We start from the raw sequence: 13,327 nt of genomic DNA, 5'->3' as shown, positions 1-13,327 counted from the left end.
ATTTTAATTGACATTACAGAGTTTATTTGCAAAACAGTCATAATTCTTTTTGTAGATTACTGAAGCATATCTGTTATCTTTTGTTGAAATAACAAAGTGGACATCCCTGTCACTTTAACCTCAAGGTGTAAATCACGTAGACTGTTCTTATCTGTGACAACTGAGAGGCCTTGAAGTAAGCATCCTTGCAAAGGATGTCCTTGTCTGTGTTCTGAATATAATTGCAAGCAATTTCTCTCTTACAATATTAAGAACAAAGAAGGGCCCTTCAGTGACTATCTAACTGGATTCGTGTTTTTATTTATTTTATTTTATTTGTTACCTGTCCCACCATATATTCACAATCACCCTCAGCCGTTTCTCACGTGCGCAACCTTGCTACTCAAGGGTTACTCTGCGCATATTCCCTTAACAAGTTCCATAAATCAAAACACGCCTCAAGACACGGCCGAGGAGGAGGAGGAGGAGGAGGAGGAGGGAACCTGCCCGCAGCCGCGGCCTGCTCCCCACCCCCACCCCCCCCTCACTGCTAGGCCTACCAAGCGGTGACTCTGCATCTTCGCCTCCCTCGTCTTCGTCCCTGGGGCTCCTAGCGCTCCTCCGCCTCCTTCCCAAGCCTCGGAAGCGGGAAAGAAGAAGCCAAACGGCGGGCCACGCCGCCGCTCTCCCCGCGACTTCGCCTCTCCTCCTCCTCCTCCCTCACAGCTCGCTCTCCCGCCTTTCCCCCCCCCCCCCGTACCTGAGTTTTCTCCACCGAGATGCCGATCTCCTCCATTTTTAATTCCCCCTCGACCGGAAACCAGGCTGGAGGATCCCGCTTCCGGTTACGCTCCCCGGCCGGGGACACAGAGAGAAAGAGAGAGGCTCACGGGAGTTGTAGTCCGGCCTTTTGGCTTACGTCTCTTTGATGGGCACCTCTCCCGTCGTGGCTGCCGCACGATTAGAATATAGGTAGCCGGGGGGTGGGGGGGAGAACGCCACCGCTAGAGCCCTGCCTTCCAGGATGATTGACGGGTGAAAGAAGCAATGGTCTTCTCCCGGTCGGGATCTCCCGGCTTTCCTATTGGCTCCCTCGGGGCGAGTTCTGGGCCGAAGCGCCGCCTTCGCTTTTTCTTGGTTCTTTTAAGCGCAGGTAGGCGGTTTGGGGTGCCCCAAAGCAGGTAGGGAAGAGCAAACCCCCCCCCCACCCATCATCATCATCATCATCATCATCATGAGAGGCCATTCTTACCCCCCAGAGAAGAGGGCGAGGGCGGCGGGTCCGGATGGGGATGGAGGGACCGCTGCTTGGCCTTAAGCGGCTCGGTGTCTTGGCTTTGCCCTTCTTCCAAGAGCATCTCGGCTGCTTTCCCGGAGGGCCGGGGGTGTAACGCCCGGAGAGACCCCCGTAAGCGGGGAAGGGGATGAGGGAGCCCAAGGAAAGGAAGGGGCCGATGAAAAACCCACCTGGTGGGCTTCTCCGGGGTTTTGTCTGCAGGGATCGGAGCTGCCCCCCGGGCGGGATCTAAACCCCTAGAGCGCCTCGGTCCCGCCTGCAAGTTGAGCTCCCGGAGGTGGTTCTTGATTTATGGCATTGATGTATGGTGTATGTGCTCCAGGGTATATACAATAATATAATGTCGTGTGCTTGATCTATTTGTCTGTTTGTCTGTCTATCTATCCATCCATTCTATCTATCTATCCATTCTATCTACCTACCTATCATCAATCTATCATCTATGGTACCTATCTATCTACAGTTTCTATCTATCATCTGTCTGTCTATATCTATCTATCTATCTATCTATCTATCTATCTATCTATCTATCCATCCATCCAGGGTATATACAATAATATAATGTCGTGTGCTTGATCTATCTGTCAGTTTGTCTGTCTGTCTATCTATCTATCCATTCATTCTATCTATCCATTCTATCTACCTACCTATCATCAATCTATCATCCATCTATAGTTTCTATCTATCTATCTATCTATCCAGGGTATATACAATAATATATTGTGTGCTTGATCTACCTATCTACCTATCTATCCATTCTATCTACCTACCTAAGATCAATCTATCATCTATGGTACCTATCTATGGTTTCTATCTATCATCTGTCTGTCTGTCTGACTGACTACCTATGGTATCTATGTATTATCTATCTATCTATCCAGGGTATATACAATAATATATTGTGTGCCCTATCTATCTATCTATCTATCTATCTATCTATCTATCTATCTATCTATCTATCCCAGGGTATATGCAATAATATATGTCGTGTGCTTGATCTATCTATCCATCCATTCATCCATGTATCCTTATATATCTGTCTTTCTATCCAGTATTTATGTATATCTTTATGTATATGTACACACAGACGCACACACACAAACTTCAAATCGCTTCAGGCTAAGCATAAAATGATAGCTGTCAACTGTTGGTTTTTACCTTACATTAACTATTAATAACTAAATCAAAACCTAGCTATACTTATTATATATGCATGGACATAGACCTGTCTGTGTGTACACAAATTATACTAAATCCAAATAGCTGAAACTAAATAGAAATTTGGCTCTTTAGGTATTGTATGTTTTTGTGTACATGAATCCATGTAACAGATACATAGTTATCTGTTAAAATAACTAAGTCAAAAATTGGCTATACATATGTTACCTCTATTTGTGTATGTGTGTGCGTGCACATAGATACAATCACTGCAAGCAATCGCAAGAATAACTAAATCAAATCCTCTGGAAAGGATACAGTAGCCAAGTCAAAAACTCCTCCCCCCATCTTTCTCTGTCATATGTATACATTGCTAGTCATTGCAAGTTAAACTGTTAAAAGGGTGACTATGTCAAAAATTGGCTGGATATACACTACAGATACATATAAACAATCACTGAGGGTCAAATTATAAAAAGGTTATCTATAAGGCAAACATTGTGTGTCCAAGTAGAGAATAGATTGGATATCATTTGGATTCCTGTTCTGCTGCTTAAAAGGTTCCTTCCATGTGTTTATTTACTATTTTAATATGTTATGTTAATTTTATTCTAGAGAGATCAATCATGTATTGGGTATATCCCTATATAAAGTAAAGGTAAAGGTTCCCCTCGCACATATGTGCTAGTCGTTCCTGATTCTAGGGGGTGGTGCTCATCTCCATTTCAAAGCCAAGGAGCCAGTGTTGTCCAAAGATGCCTCCATGGTCATGTGGCCGGCATGACTAAACACCAAAGGCGCATGGAACACTGTTACCTTCCCACCAAAGGTGGTCCCTGTTTTTCTACTTGCATTTTTTACGTGCTTTCGAACTGTTAGGTTGGCAGAAGCTGGGGCAAGTAACGGGAGCTCACCCCGTTACGTGGCACTAGAGATTCGAACCGCTGAACTGCCAACCTTTCGATTGACAAGCACAGCGTCTTAGCCACTGAACCACCGCGTCCCTTATATCCATATATAGATATGCCTTTAAAATGAATGCAATATGCTTAACCTGATTAGTTATAAACTTGCTATTTTGTTTCCACAACATGTAATGCTTAGATAGGTTTAATCTTCATTCTTTGCACATCAGTGAACCCTAGTTAGGTCAGTTTATGCTTTAATGCATTGGGTAAATCCTCTATCCCACCTTGTAAGCAATGCCCTCAAGGGCAGCTGGATTTCTAGTGAATTACGTGAGCATATCCATGCAATGTTTTTTGCAAGTGAAGTAGTTTGTATTTCTTTTATTCTTGTCCAGACTGTATTCCTGGAAATCATTTAGTTTTTGATTCCAGATAAAAGCATCCAGGTGCTGCCACCTGGTGATTTGGAAAAAGCTTACTGTAATTCAATTTTGCAGACTTGAGGAGAAAAAAAAATAAAATGACAAATCACTTCTGCATTGCTGCAGACAATATATTCAGCAAGTGTTGTGCATGAGAGATCCTTTGCCTTTAGTACTTTAAGACTCAAACTTTAAAACTCTCAACAAAAGAGTTGTTTCAGTAATTAGGGTTAAGTGCGTTGTATACTCAAGCCAGTGTTAACTTCACAATACCACTCTTGGATTGGTTAGGGTGCGAAATAGCAATTCACTCGGTGAACAGTATATTTCACTTTCTTTTTCTGATTGTGATAAAAACAATAGTGCTGCTATATATCTGAGAATATATTTTGTGGGACAAATCTGAATTTGTTTTCATGAAAATATGCAAGAGGACTGAAATTGCTTAAGTTTGGAACTGGCTGTTAAAATGTACATTTGAGGAATGAATGTGCATTTTAACAGCCCAGTTCCAAATTTATAATAAATTTTATGTCACAGTTAAGCAAACAGGCAGTAGGATCATACTGCCATTCTATGCAGATGTCCACAGAGATAAAGCTGATTAAAAGCAGGATCTATTTATAGTATTGGACTAGGAGACAATATTTTAGAACAGAAGATAAAATTATTCATTTTTTAAAAGTAATAAATAATCTAGTGCCTACTGACTTTTTTTACTCATGATCTGCTGGATTGTGTGTTTTCTAATCTGTTCACCTGTTCAGATGTTATGATGTTCTAGAATAAAAACAAGTAATCTCCTGTTATGGAAGCAGCTTTAGTTCCGTTATATTGAGGGGGACTTGTATACAAAAAATTACTTATTTTTCTAACCAAATGCAAGCCTTGTGCATCACACAAGCTGAAAATGGAAGTAGACATGCCTGGAAAAAAACATCACTTATTCTTGGAATGGTCATCTCAGATCTCTGCAAGAAATAGAAATAGAAATGGATTAATTTAATCAATTAATTTTGCAGGTTTGCAATTACCTGCAGGTTTGCAATTAATTGATTTTGGAGGTTCCCTGCGGTTACTGTTCAAATGCTACAATATTGTGTGACAAGCTGAGATGGAACTACTCTGTAGTTCGTCTGTTGAGCTTGCTTGTATCTTGATCACTTTTCTTTTGACCTGGCTTGCTTCACAGAACTGATGTGAGGCAAGTGGAGCAAACATTAAACTTGGACTGGGGTGCTTGGGAGAAATGTGTGATATAAATATTTAGTCACTTTTTTTTGGCACGAACTTCCAGGATTTTTCCAGACTTGACCAAACCGTCTCCTTCAATAAACAGAGGAGATAACTAAAGTTAGTTAAAAAGAGAGAGAGGTTTTATACAGTATAAAAGATCCAATATTTTCTGAATTAAACATTGGCTTTTGAAACCTGACTTTTCTTCCACAGGAGATGCAGTATTCTGCCTTCTTTCGTGAGCTGTAACTTACTCTGTCTTAATACCTCTGCACCCGATACAAGTGGAAAGATGTAGCTATTGTGGCTGTTCAGCGTTTAGATTCCTAGATTTTGAAGCTTCATAATCTACACTCTCTGCATAAATGACATATGGAGGAGAATCGAGGATCGTCTACAAGGCCATTCCAGCACAGAAATTGGGAATTCTGAAATTCAAACCTTTTACATGTCCTTCCTTGTATCTGTGTTGCTTGCGTTTGGACTTCGGTGGGCCTGATCTCTGCTGCGTAACCTGCCAACGAGACATTTCAGGTTTTCCTTGGTAGAAATGAGGCGGGATAGACCACAAGAACGGGCAGCTAGCTGGCCAGCAGAGCATATCAAGGTGCTCCTTGCCCTCTGGACCGAGGCAGCGGTCACTCATGACCTTAGCTCCCACGGGAGGAACCGTGCAGTCTATGATGGCATTTCTCAGCGTCTTGCCGAAATGGGCATTTATCGGACTGGGGACCAATGCCGCGAAAAAATGAAAGGATTGAAAGTGGCTTACCGCAAGGCTAAGGAAAATAACTCCGTGGGGCGGCCACCTATCAAATGTCCCTTCTATGATGAAATTGACCAGATAATGACACAGTATATAAACTGCAGGCCTGGTTTTCCCTCTGAGGCTGGCGAAGGGCCCAGTGTTACTGCAGACAGACAGGAAGGCCTCTCCATCTCTGAGCCCTGGGGGACCCAATCCAGCATCTCTGAGCGTTGGGCGTCCCAGGCCTCTGGGCATTGGCTGTCCCAGACTGCTGCCTCGGAAAGCCAAGGGACCGATGAATTCAGCTACACCCAGGCAGAGACTCATGATGCTTTTGGCGAGATCCAAGTCATCCCAGTTCAGGTGAAGGAAGAGGAATCGGAAGATGAAATCTCACCTGAGCTGGGTAAACACCTTGTTCATTTCTCCTGGGGAATGTTGTCAGTGCAAATCCTCTGGAAGGATACCTAAGGATGGGCAGGGGGAAAGTTATCTCGGAATATTCTATTAATCATTTTATGAAATATTTAGGTCTTTGGTTTCATAACTTTATTGGACTTTTGGTTTAAATGTTTAAATGTACTCCACTAGAAACACAACTTTCTGTTTCTGGAAATGCATATAACTCTCTATAGCAGGCCAACTTCCACTGGTTGTTTTTAATTTATTTATATACTCAGAAGGACAACATCATAGGGTAACTTTCAGACCTTTTTTTTTAGCCTACAGTCACAGGTGGTGCATGCATGCATATCGTTTTATTACTTTCTTGCCCTTTGAATCATTGGCCATTGGATATTGACCATCAGATCTTATGAATCATTCTGACCCTATTGGTGATGTTGCACTGCTTTGAAAAAAAACACACATACATACATACATACATACATACATACATACATACATACTATATAAAGTGTTTTTCTATTGAGGCACCTGGTCTACCCCAGCATGTTGGAGGGAGCATACTGCATCCTTTTTGCCTTTCAGCTCCAATCCAGGAGCCTTCAAGCAGTCGCATTCACGACAAACCATTTTATACCAAATTTATATTTCGCTGATAAAGAAATAAAGGGAGACTAGTATAGATCTATTTAGGGGTAGACCAGGTGTCTCGATAGAAAAACTCTTAATCTCTCCCCTGGCTCAAGCTGATGAAGGGAGAAGAACTTGTGGCTCAGAGGTTAATACAACTGCCTAACATGCAGGCAGCCCAAGTTCGAATCCAAGTAAGGGTATGGCTAGCTGATGAGAGCTAAAAAACATAAGCCCTCCCTGAAAATATTTAAATGCAGAACTGGAAATCAGGTAAGACGGCAACGGAAGCCCTATCTTGCTCCACACGCCCCAAAATAATAACACCTCCCCGAAAATAAGGCCAAGCACTTATTTCAGGGTTCAGAAAAATATAAGACAGGGTCTTATTTTCGGGGGGAAATGGGTATATATATATATATATATATATATATATATTTATATTTATATTTATATTTATATTTATATTTATATTTATATATATATATGGCTGTTCCCTGTTCCTTCCTTTATAGATGTGGCCTCTCCTATGCTAATGGAGATCCAACCTCCACCCAGGCAGCTCATCTCCATGCTTGACCAACGTCCCCATCTTCGAACTCGGAAACAAAAAGTTCAGGGGGATGGGCCGTCGAGGGGCGCTGGCCAGAAGTGCGTTCGTTCACATCAGCCGGAGCTGCAGAGGATGCAGAAACAGCTGGCCCTCCAAGCTGAGGAAAAACAGAGTTTAGCGGAGTTCATCCAGCACGACAAGGAGATGCGGCGTGAGGATAGGGAGTTCCAAGCCCAGCTCTTTGAGAAACTTTTTCAGAAGCAAACCGAGCTTGTCCAGGTGCTAACTCAGCGGTCTCCTGCCAGCCCTAGCTCTCCTGACTGCGCTAACCCGTTGCAGGTCTTGCAGATGTCCACAAAGAATGGAGCAGGAGCCGCCGCTGGGCCTAGCTCAGCCCTACAGGCTTTATTAGAGCAGATGATGCAGTCCGACCTACCAGGGAAGAGTCTAAATAGACTTGCAGTGAAAGAAGCACTTGGAGGAAGAGTGAAGGTGCCTCCTGAAGTGCAGTATTGGACTGCCGAAGAGATACTGAGGTGGCTCTTGTCTCAGCAGCCTCCTGCAGACCACTGTCAGGAGATGCTGTCGGGCCCAAGGCTTCCTTTCATTGCGGGGCACCTGGCAGCGACAGGGAAAGGTGATACCTCAGAGGCACATCTCTCCGTTTTGAATCCATTATGCGATTCGTACCCGAGTTCTCAGCAGCAGGGTAGAGACCAGCTCCACAGCAAGGCCCAACATCTGTGCTCCAGCAATGGCGCTAAAGTACTTGAAACAGACGTAGACTTAGAAACCCGCCGGCAGTCTTTCAGGCAGTTCCATTATCAGGAGGCCCAGGGACCCCAAGAAGCATACAGGTGTCTGTGGCGGCTTTCCCACCAGTGGTTGAGGCCAGAGGCGCGTAGCAAAGAGCAAATTATGGAGCTGCTAGTGGTCGAGCAGTTCCTGAACGTACTCCCTGAAGAGATCCAGACCTTGGTACGCGAATGCCAGCCAGAAAATGGCAAGGAAGCTGTGGCCCTGGCCGAGAGATTCCAGCTCCATTTCGAGTCCAAGAGGCAACGGGACCAAGTAAGATCACGCTGAGAGGGATTTCTACTTTGGGGTTTGGAGACGGCATAAAGGAGCAAGGAAATGAAAAAAGTATTTCCCCTCCCCCAGACACATTTCTCTTTTTGACCGAGAGACTTTATATGTGGAATCTCGGAATTACTGTTGTTATTAGAATAGAATAGATAGAATAGAATTCTTTATTGGCCAAGTGTGATTGGACACACAAGGAATTTGTCTATTAGCAAAAGTTTGTCATTTTTCAGTTGAAGGTGAGCTTTAAAGCAGTGGTGAAATTCAATTTTTTTTTTACTACCAGTTCTGTGGGCGTGGCTTGTTGGGCATGGCAGGGGAAGGATACTGCAAAATCTCCATTCCCTCCCCACTCCTGGGGGAAGGATATTGCAAAATCTCCATTCCCACTCCACTCTGGGGCCAGCCAAAGGTGGTATTTGCCGGTTCTCCGAACTACTCAAAATTTCCACTACCGGTTCTCCAGAGCCTGTCAGAACCTGCTGGATTTCACCCCTGCTTTAAAGACAATGGAACAATAAGATGCACTGCAGGAAGAGGCAGATTCCTTTTCCTCAAAGACACACTTCCAATTTGCTTGAGCCTTTCTGCTTTGGTAGAAGCTGAATGGCTACTCAAAATTTCCTAGACAGTAGAAAATGAATCTGCTTTTTTTAAAAAAAAAACATTAAAATTCTTATGGGTATAAATTGTCAGATTCTGACTAATATTTTCATGTGACTGCAGCAGGATTCAGTTTTGAAGGATATTTAGGATGAGGCAACCAAACAGCAAGTTCAAAATGCTTGTATTTATTCTTAGCTCACAAATGATAGGGTTAGGTTAGGTTAGGGTTTTTGACATCTTTGGTGTGTGGAACTGAGGGCCCCTTTTTTACTTTAAAAGAAGTGATAAATACAAGAGTGGCATTCTTATTTTTCAGGTACGTGTTACCTCAGATAACATGGTTGTCGATTCCCCTCGAGAAGACTTGAATGAAGATCAGAGACAACCCTGCATAAAAGACAGTCGAGAAAATCCTAGGAAGGTTGGCTTACTAGGTAAGAATTTGCTTCTTAGGTGCGTTGAATCTTTGATGTGACAGATTTGTTTCTTTGCCTTTCGAGGGTTGTTTTCGTTTGTTTTAGTACATATCCACTTAGATTCCCCCCGCCCTTCCCTTTCTGTTTATACTTGCATGCCATAAGCAGATTTACCCACTCTTAACTCCCTCTATCCTGTCTGGACAATTTCTGTCATGCCAAAGGTGCATGGAATGCTGTTACCTTCCCACCAAAGGTGGTCCCTCTTTTTCTACTTGCATTTTTTACGTGCTTTCGAATTGCTAGGTTCGCAGAAGCTGGGAAAGTAACAGGAGCTCACCCCATTATGCAGCACTAGGGATGCGAACTGCTGAACTGCCGACCTTTCGATCGACAAGCTCAGCATCCTAGCCACTGAGCCACCGCGTCCCACTTCTTAGCATAGAGACTAGCAAATTAGCAAAACCTCTTCGAAAGAAAAACTGGCCAAGGAAGTGAGGGGATCATCAAGATGGCAAGGAAGTGAAGTGTTTGCTGAAGAGAGATGTTACAGGCCTCCCAAGTTCAGCTTAGGGTCCTCATTCACACGTCACAGCTGGTTGACTTCACTTGATTGTATATTTGTAAAGACACTTTGAATGGTAATTCTGAGATCGATGCCAAGATTGGGTGGGATCAAAAAGGCATTTAGTTGGATTCTCAACTGCTCAGAAAAGCTTCCTTAAATCTAAGCCACTTCTGGAGGTTTAGGGGATTAGTACAGAGTGATGTATAGAGAGACTCAGTGGCTAAGACGCTGAGCTTGTCAATCAAAAGGTCGGCAGTTCAGCAGTTTGAATCCCTAGTGCCGCGTAACGGGGTGAGCTCCCATTCCTTGTCCAAGCTTCTGCCAACCTAGCAATTCGAAAGCACGTAAAAAATGCAAGTAGAAAAAGAGGGACCACCTTTGGTGGGAAGGTAACAGCGTTCTGTGCACCTTTGGCATTTAGTCATGCCGGCCACATGACCATGGAGACATCTTCGGACAGCGCTGGCTCTTCGGCTTAGAAACGGAGATGAGCACTGCCCTAGAGTCGGGAACGACTAGCACATATGTGCGAGGGGAACCTTTACCTTACAGAGAGAAGACAACAAACAGAACTTTAAATGATTTCAAATTCAGATTACTTTACAAGCATGTGCATAAGCTCTTTTAAGGAATTCCATATTGGGTTACCCTTTAGCAAGTCAACCTATCTTGATTTCTTAAGGATGTCTTCAGTTTATCTGTAAAAGAGGAATAATTGTGATCCCTCTCGAAGTTTTTTATGAAAGGAAGGCTACCAAGCACCTTTCATATTCTAAATATTCATACTTGAAGCTAAAACAAAAGCCTGTTGAGTAAGGGAGCATATACTCTCTTAAGAAGCGAGTGGAATCCCACCATCTATGGGCCTGGAACCCAAGTCTTATTATTCCCAGCCTAGGGCCTTAACCACGAGCCCATCTGTTATTTTTGTATCTTGGCAGGTCTCTCAAGATAAACTTATTCTCCATCTTCAGGTACAGAAACGCATCTCCAGCTGAGGAAGAGAGCCAGATCAGATCCGAGGGAGCAGATTGTGCCCAAACAGGATGGAGAACACGGTGTGGCGGCAGCAGCCAAGCAGATGAAGTTGAACAATAGCATAGAAGAGCAAGAAATGGCTGAAACTAGAAAGAAAGCGAAAGAGACATCCACCTCCGGGCCAGGGAAGCAAGCTGGGAAAGCCAAAGGGCGGGGAAGATCTGTTCCCAGTTATAACATGGCTGGGGAAAACCAGGCGGAGGGGGAAGCTAAGACGAAAGGCAGCGGCCGAGTTTCAGAAGCTGTGAATGGGATCCTGCACGAGCAGAAAGCATCGGCTAGTCTTGGGTCGTCTCAGCTGGCTTTCGACAAGGATGCAACCGTCGCCAGCCCCCAACCCGGCCACGATGGTCACGGGTCTCCTGACATAGACAGACCTTCATTTAGTGACAGCATTGACATTTTACTGGATTCTCCCTGGAGTGGAAATGGCAGTGGTGACACAGCCCAAGACGGGGGAGCCGGTTCCAGGATGCTACCCCCCTGTGTGGGCTGTACCATGTTGAAGGCTGAGTTGGATACAATCCGTGAGGAGCTCCGATTAACCCAAGGTAACTCAGGGCGCGTAAACATGGAGGGCCTCTTCACCAGGGTGACATCAATTTCCTTTTTGTCCTTCATGTGATACTTGCGAGAATTTGTCTCTTGCCAGTATACTTATATGACTGCCTTGCCATTGGTTCCGTTTAATATTTGTTTATTGCTGAACGCAACACAGTACATAAATCACTTAGATCTTTCCCAGAATAATTGCTCGGCTGTTAATCAAGTCTGCTTGTCATAGCAGTGGTGAAATTCAAATTTTTTTACTACCGGTTCTGTGGGCGTGGCTTGGTGGATGTGGTGTGGCTGGGTGGGCGTGGCAGGGGAAGGATACTGCAAAATCTCCATTCCCACCCCACTCCAGGGGAAGGATACTGCAAAATCCCTATTCCCTCCCCTCTCCTGGGAGAGGATATTGTAGAATCTCCATTCTCACCTCTGGCTGGCCCCAGAGTGGTGTTTGCCGGTTCTTCGAACTACTCAAAATTTCCGCTACCAGTTCTCCAAAACCTGTCAGAACCTACTGGATTTCACCCCTGCCCCATAGCCATTCTCACTTTTTATTTTGTCATAATATGAGAGCACTCATCAGGAAAGTATAGTGCTGATATTCAGCAGGGAATTCTTAACTGGCATTCTAGCTAGAAGCAGCATTAAATAAGTATTTCATTTAGAAAGGTAGGATATCAGTGAATAAATAAGAATTGAAATGAACACAGCCTAAAGACACCAGTAAAGAACTTGATGAAGGGACTAAGGATGGAATTAGAATTGGCAGCAAATGCTTGATTTGAAAAATTGATCCATAATATCGGGACTGATTTATAAAGTAAACTAAGGTGAAAAGACATGTCTCGAGGTATTTATTAAGATGGCAAGAACGAAGGTGTCAACTTGCTAAGAAGCTTTTCTGGGGTTTTTTGGCAGCATTTTGTGTTACTTATTTTCTGTTTGTTGTTGTTCGTTTATATGCAGCTTCTACACTGTATGGGTTGAGCGGCACCTCTTTGCAGGACCTATCAGAGGCTCTTGGCACTGTTGTACGGGTCCTGAACGACACAAAATCTTTGCCAGGAACAAACATACCCCAGAACATTGCTGAAATCCCTAGTAGGCCAGTATGGCGAGAAAGAAATGTAAGTCTCCCCCTTTGCTATTTTTTGTGTGTAAGGCATGTTTTTTTTCATATTCCTTAGGTCCATAGAGTAAGTCATCTATGTACCAAGTTTGGTTGAAATTGCTCGAGGCGTTCCAGAGTTATGCTGGAACATACATACACACAAAGAGAGAGCGCCATTTATATATGTATAGAAGATTGTGTTCATTCTCTGAGTAGAATATAAAATACTTAAAAAGTTTTCATCCAATACTAATTGTGTTTTATCTTTCCTGTAGCATCTCTGAATCCTTGCATGGGCCGAATGTACCCCCCCAAATCAAGAAATTCAGCAGCAATATTAGAAGCGCCTGATTGAAAAGGAAAGTGAAAAGCACCCTTTGCTCTTGATTGCCTGAGACTTACAACTATCCCTGCCCGTGATTCCTTATTTCCTTCCCCCATCCTGTTGGATTGCTTAGACTACAGCAGGCTCTGATCCAGATGCCCTTTCCCTGCTATGGTGCAAATGTTGTCAATTCCTTTACCTTTTTACCGTTACCCTTTGTTTTTGTTTTTATACTGTAGTAATCTCTTTCTTCCCTTTCCTGCTTGAGTTTAAATAAAGCAACTGGGAATGA

General features: G+C 43.6%; 2 protein-coding genes across 5 annotated transcripts in view; one reads left to right on the top strand and one right to left on the bottom strand.

The window, feature by feature from the left end:
* PSMC4 (proteasome 26S subunit, ATPase 4) overlaps window positions 1–1,005 on the bottom strand; it is a 16,549-nt gene extending 15,544 nt beyond the window's left edge. The window contains exon 1 of the mRNA XM_034423679.3: window positions 740–1,005. Within this exon, the coding sequence (XP_034279570.1) occupies window positions 740–775 (36 nt within the window). The 5' untranslated portion in view covers window positions 776–1,005. The remainder of the gene's footprint in view (window positions 1–739) is intronic.
* LOC117669331 (uncharacterized) lies at window positions 899–13,327 on the top strand. 4 transcript variants are annotated; one of them, XM_087876307.1, is made up of 8 exons: window positions 1,102–1,132; window positions 3,050–3,263; window positions 5,214–6,154; window positions 7,299–8,407; window positions 9,342–9,459; window positions 10,984–11,598; window positions 12,566–12,726; window positions 12,986–13,327. In XM_087876307.1, the coding sequence occupies exons 3-8, from the start codon at window positions 5,551–5,553 to the stop codon at window positions 12,992–12,994; spliced, it is 2,616 nt and encodes an 871-aa protein (XP_087732433.1). In that variant the 5' UTR covers window positions 1,102–1,132; window positions 3,050–3,263; window positions 5,214–5,550; the 3' UTR covers window positions 12,995–13,327. The 4 variants fall into 4 exon arrangements, with proteins under 4 accessions (XP_034279568.2, XP_087732432.1, XP_087732431.1 ...); XM_034423677.3 differs by lacking the exon at window positions 3,050–3,263 and having other exon boundaries at window positions 899–1,132; XM_087876306.1 differs by lacking the exon at window positions 3,050–3,263 and having other exon boundaries at window positions 1,058–1,160.

Source organism: Pantherophis guttatus, chromosome 10 (genome assembly GCF_059756535.1).
Source record: "Pantherophis guttatus breed Tessera chromosome 10, ASM5975653v1, whole genome shotgun sequence".
Lineage (NCBI taxonomy): Eukaryota > Metazoa > Chordata > Lepidosauria > Squamata > Colubridae > Pantherophis > Pantherophis guttatus.
Note: the sequence above shows the minus strand (reverse complement) of the source record. Positions and strands in the feature narration are given on the sequence as shown.

What these genes read in the sequence shown, in the direction of transcription:
- LOC117669331 (XM_034423677.3), top strand. Translation starts at nt 5,551, where the DNA reads ATGAGGCGGGATAGACCACAAGAACGGGCAGCTAGCTGGCCAGCAGAG. An exon ending in TAGGAAGGTTGGCTTACTAG is followed by an intron (nt 9,460 to 10,983) that starts GTAAGAATTTGC and finishes CTCCATCTTCAG; the next exon opens with GTACAGAAACGCATCTCCAG. An exon ending in GGAGCTCCGATTAACCCAAG is followed by an intron (nt 11,599 to 12,565) that starts GTAACTCAGGGC and finishes GTTTATATGCAG; the next exon opens with CTTCTACACTGTATGGGTTG.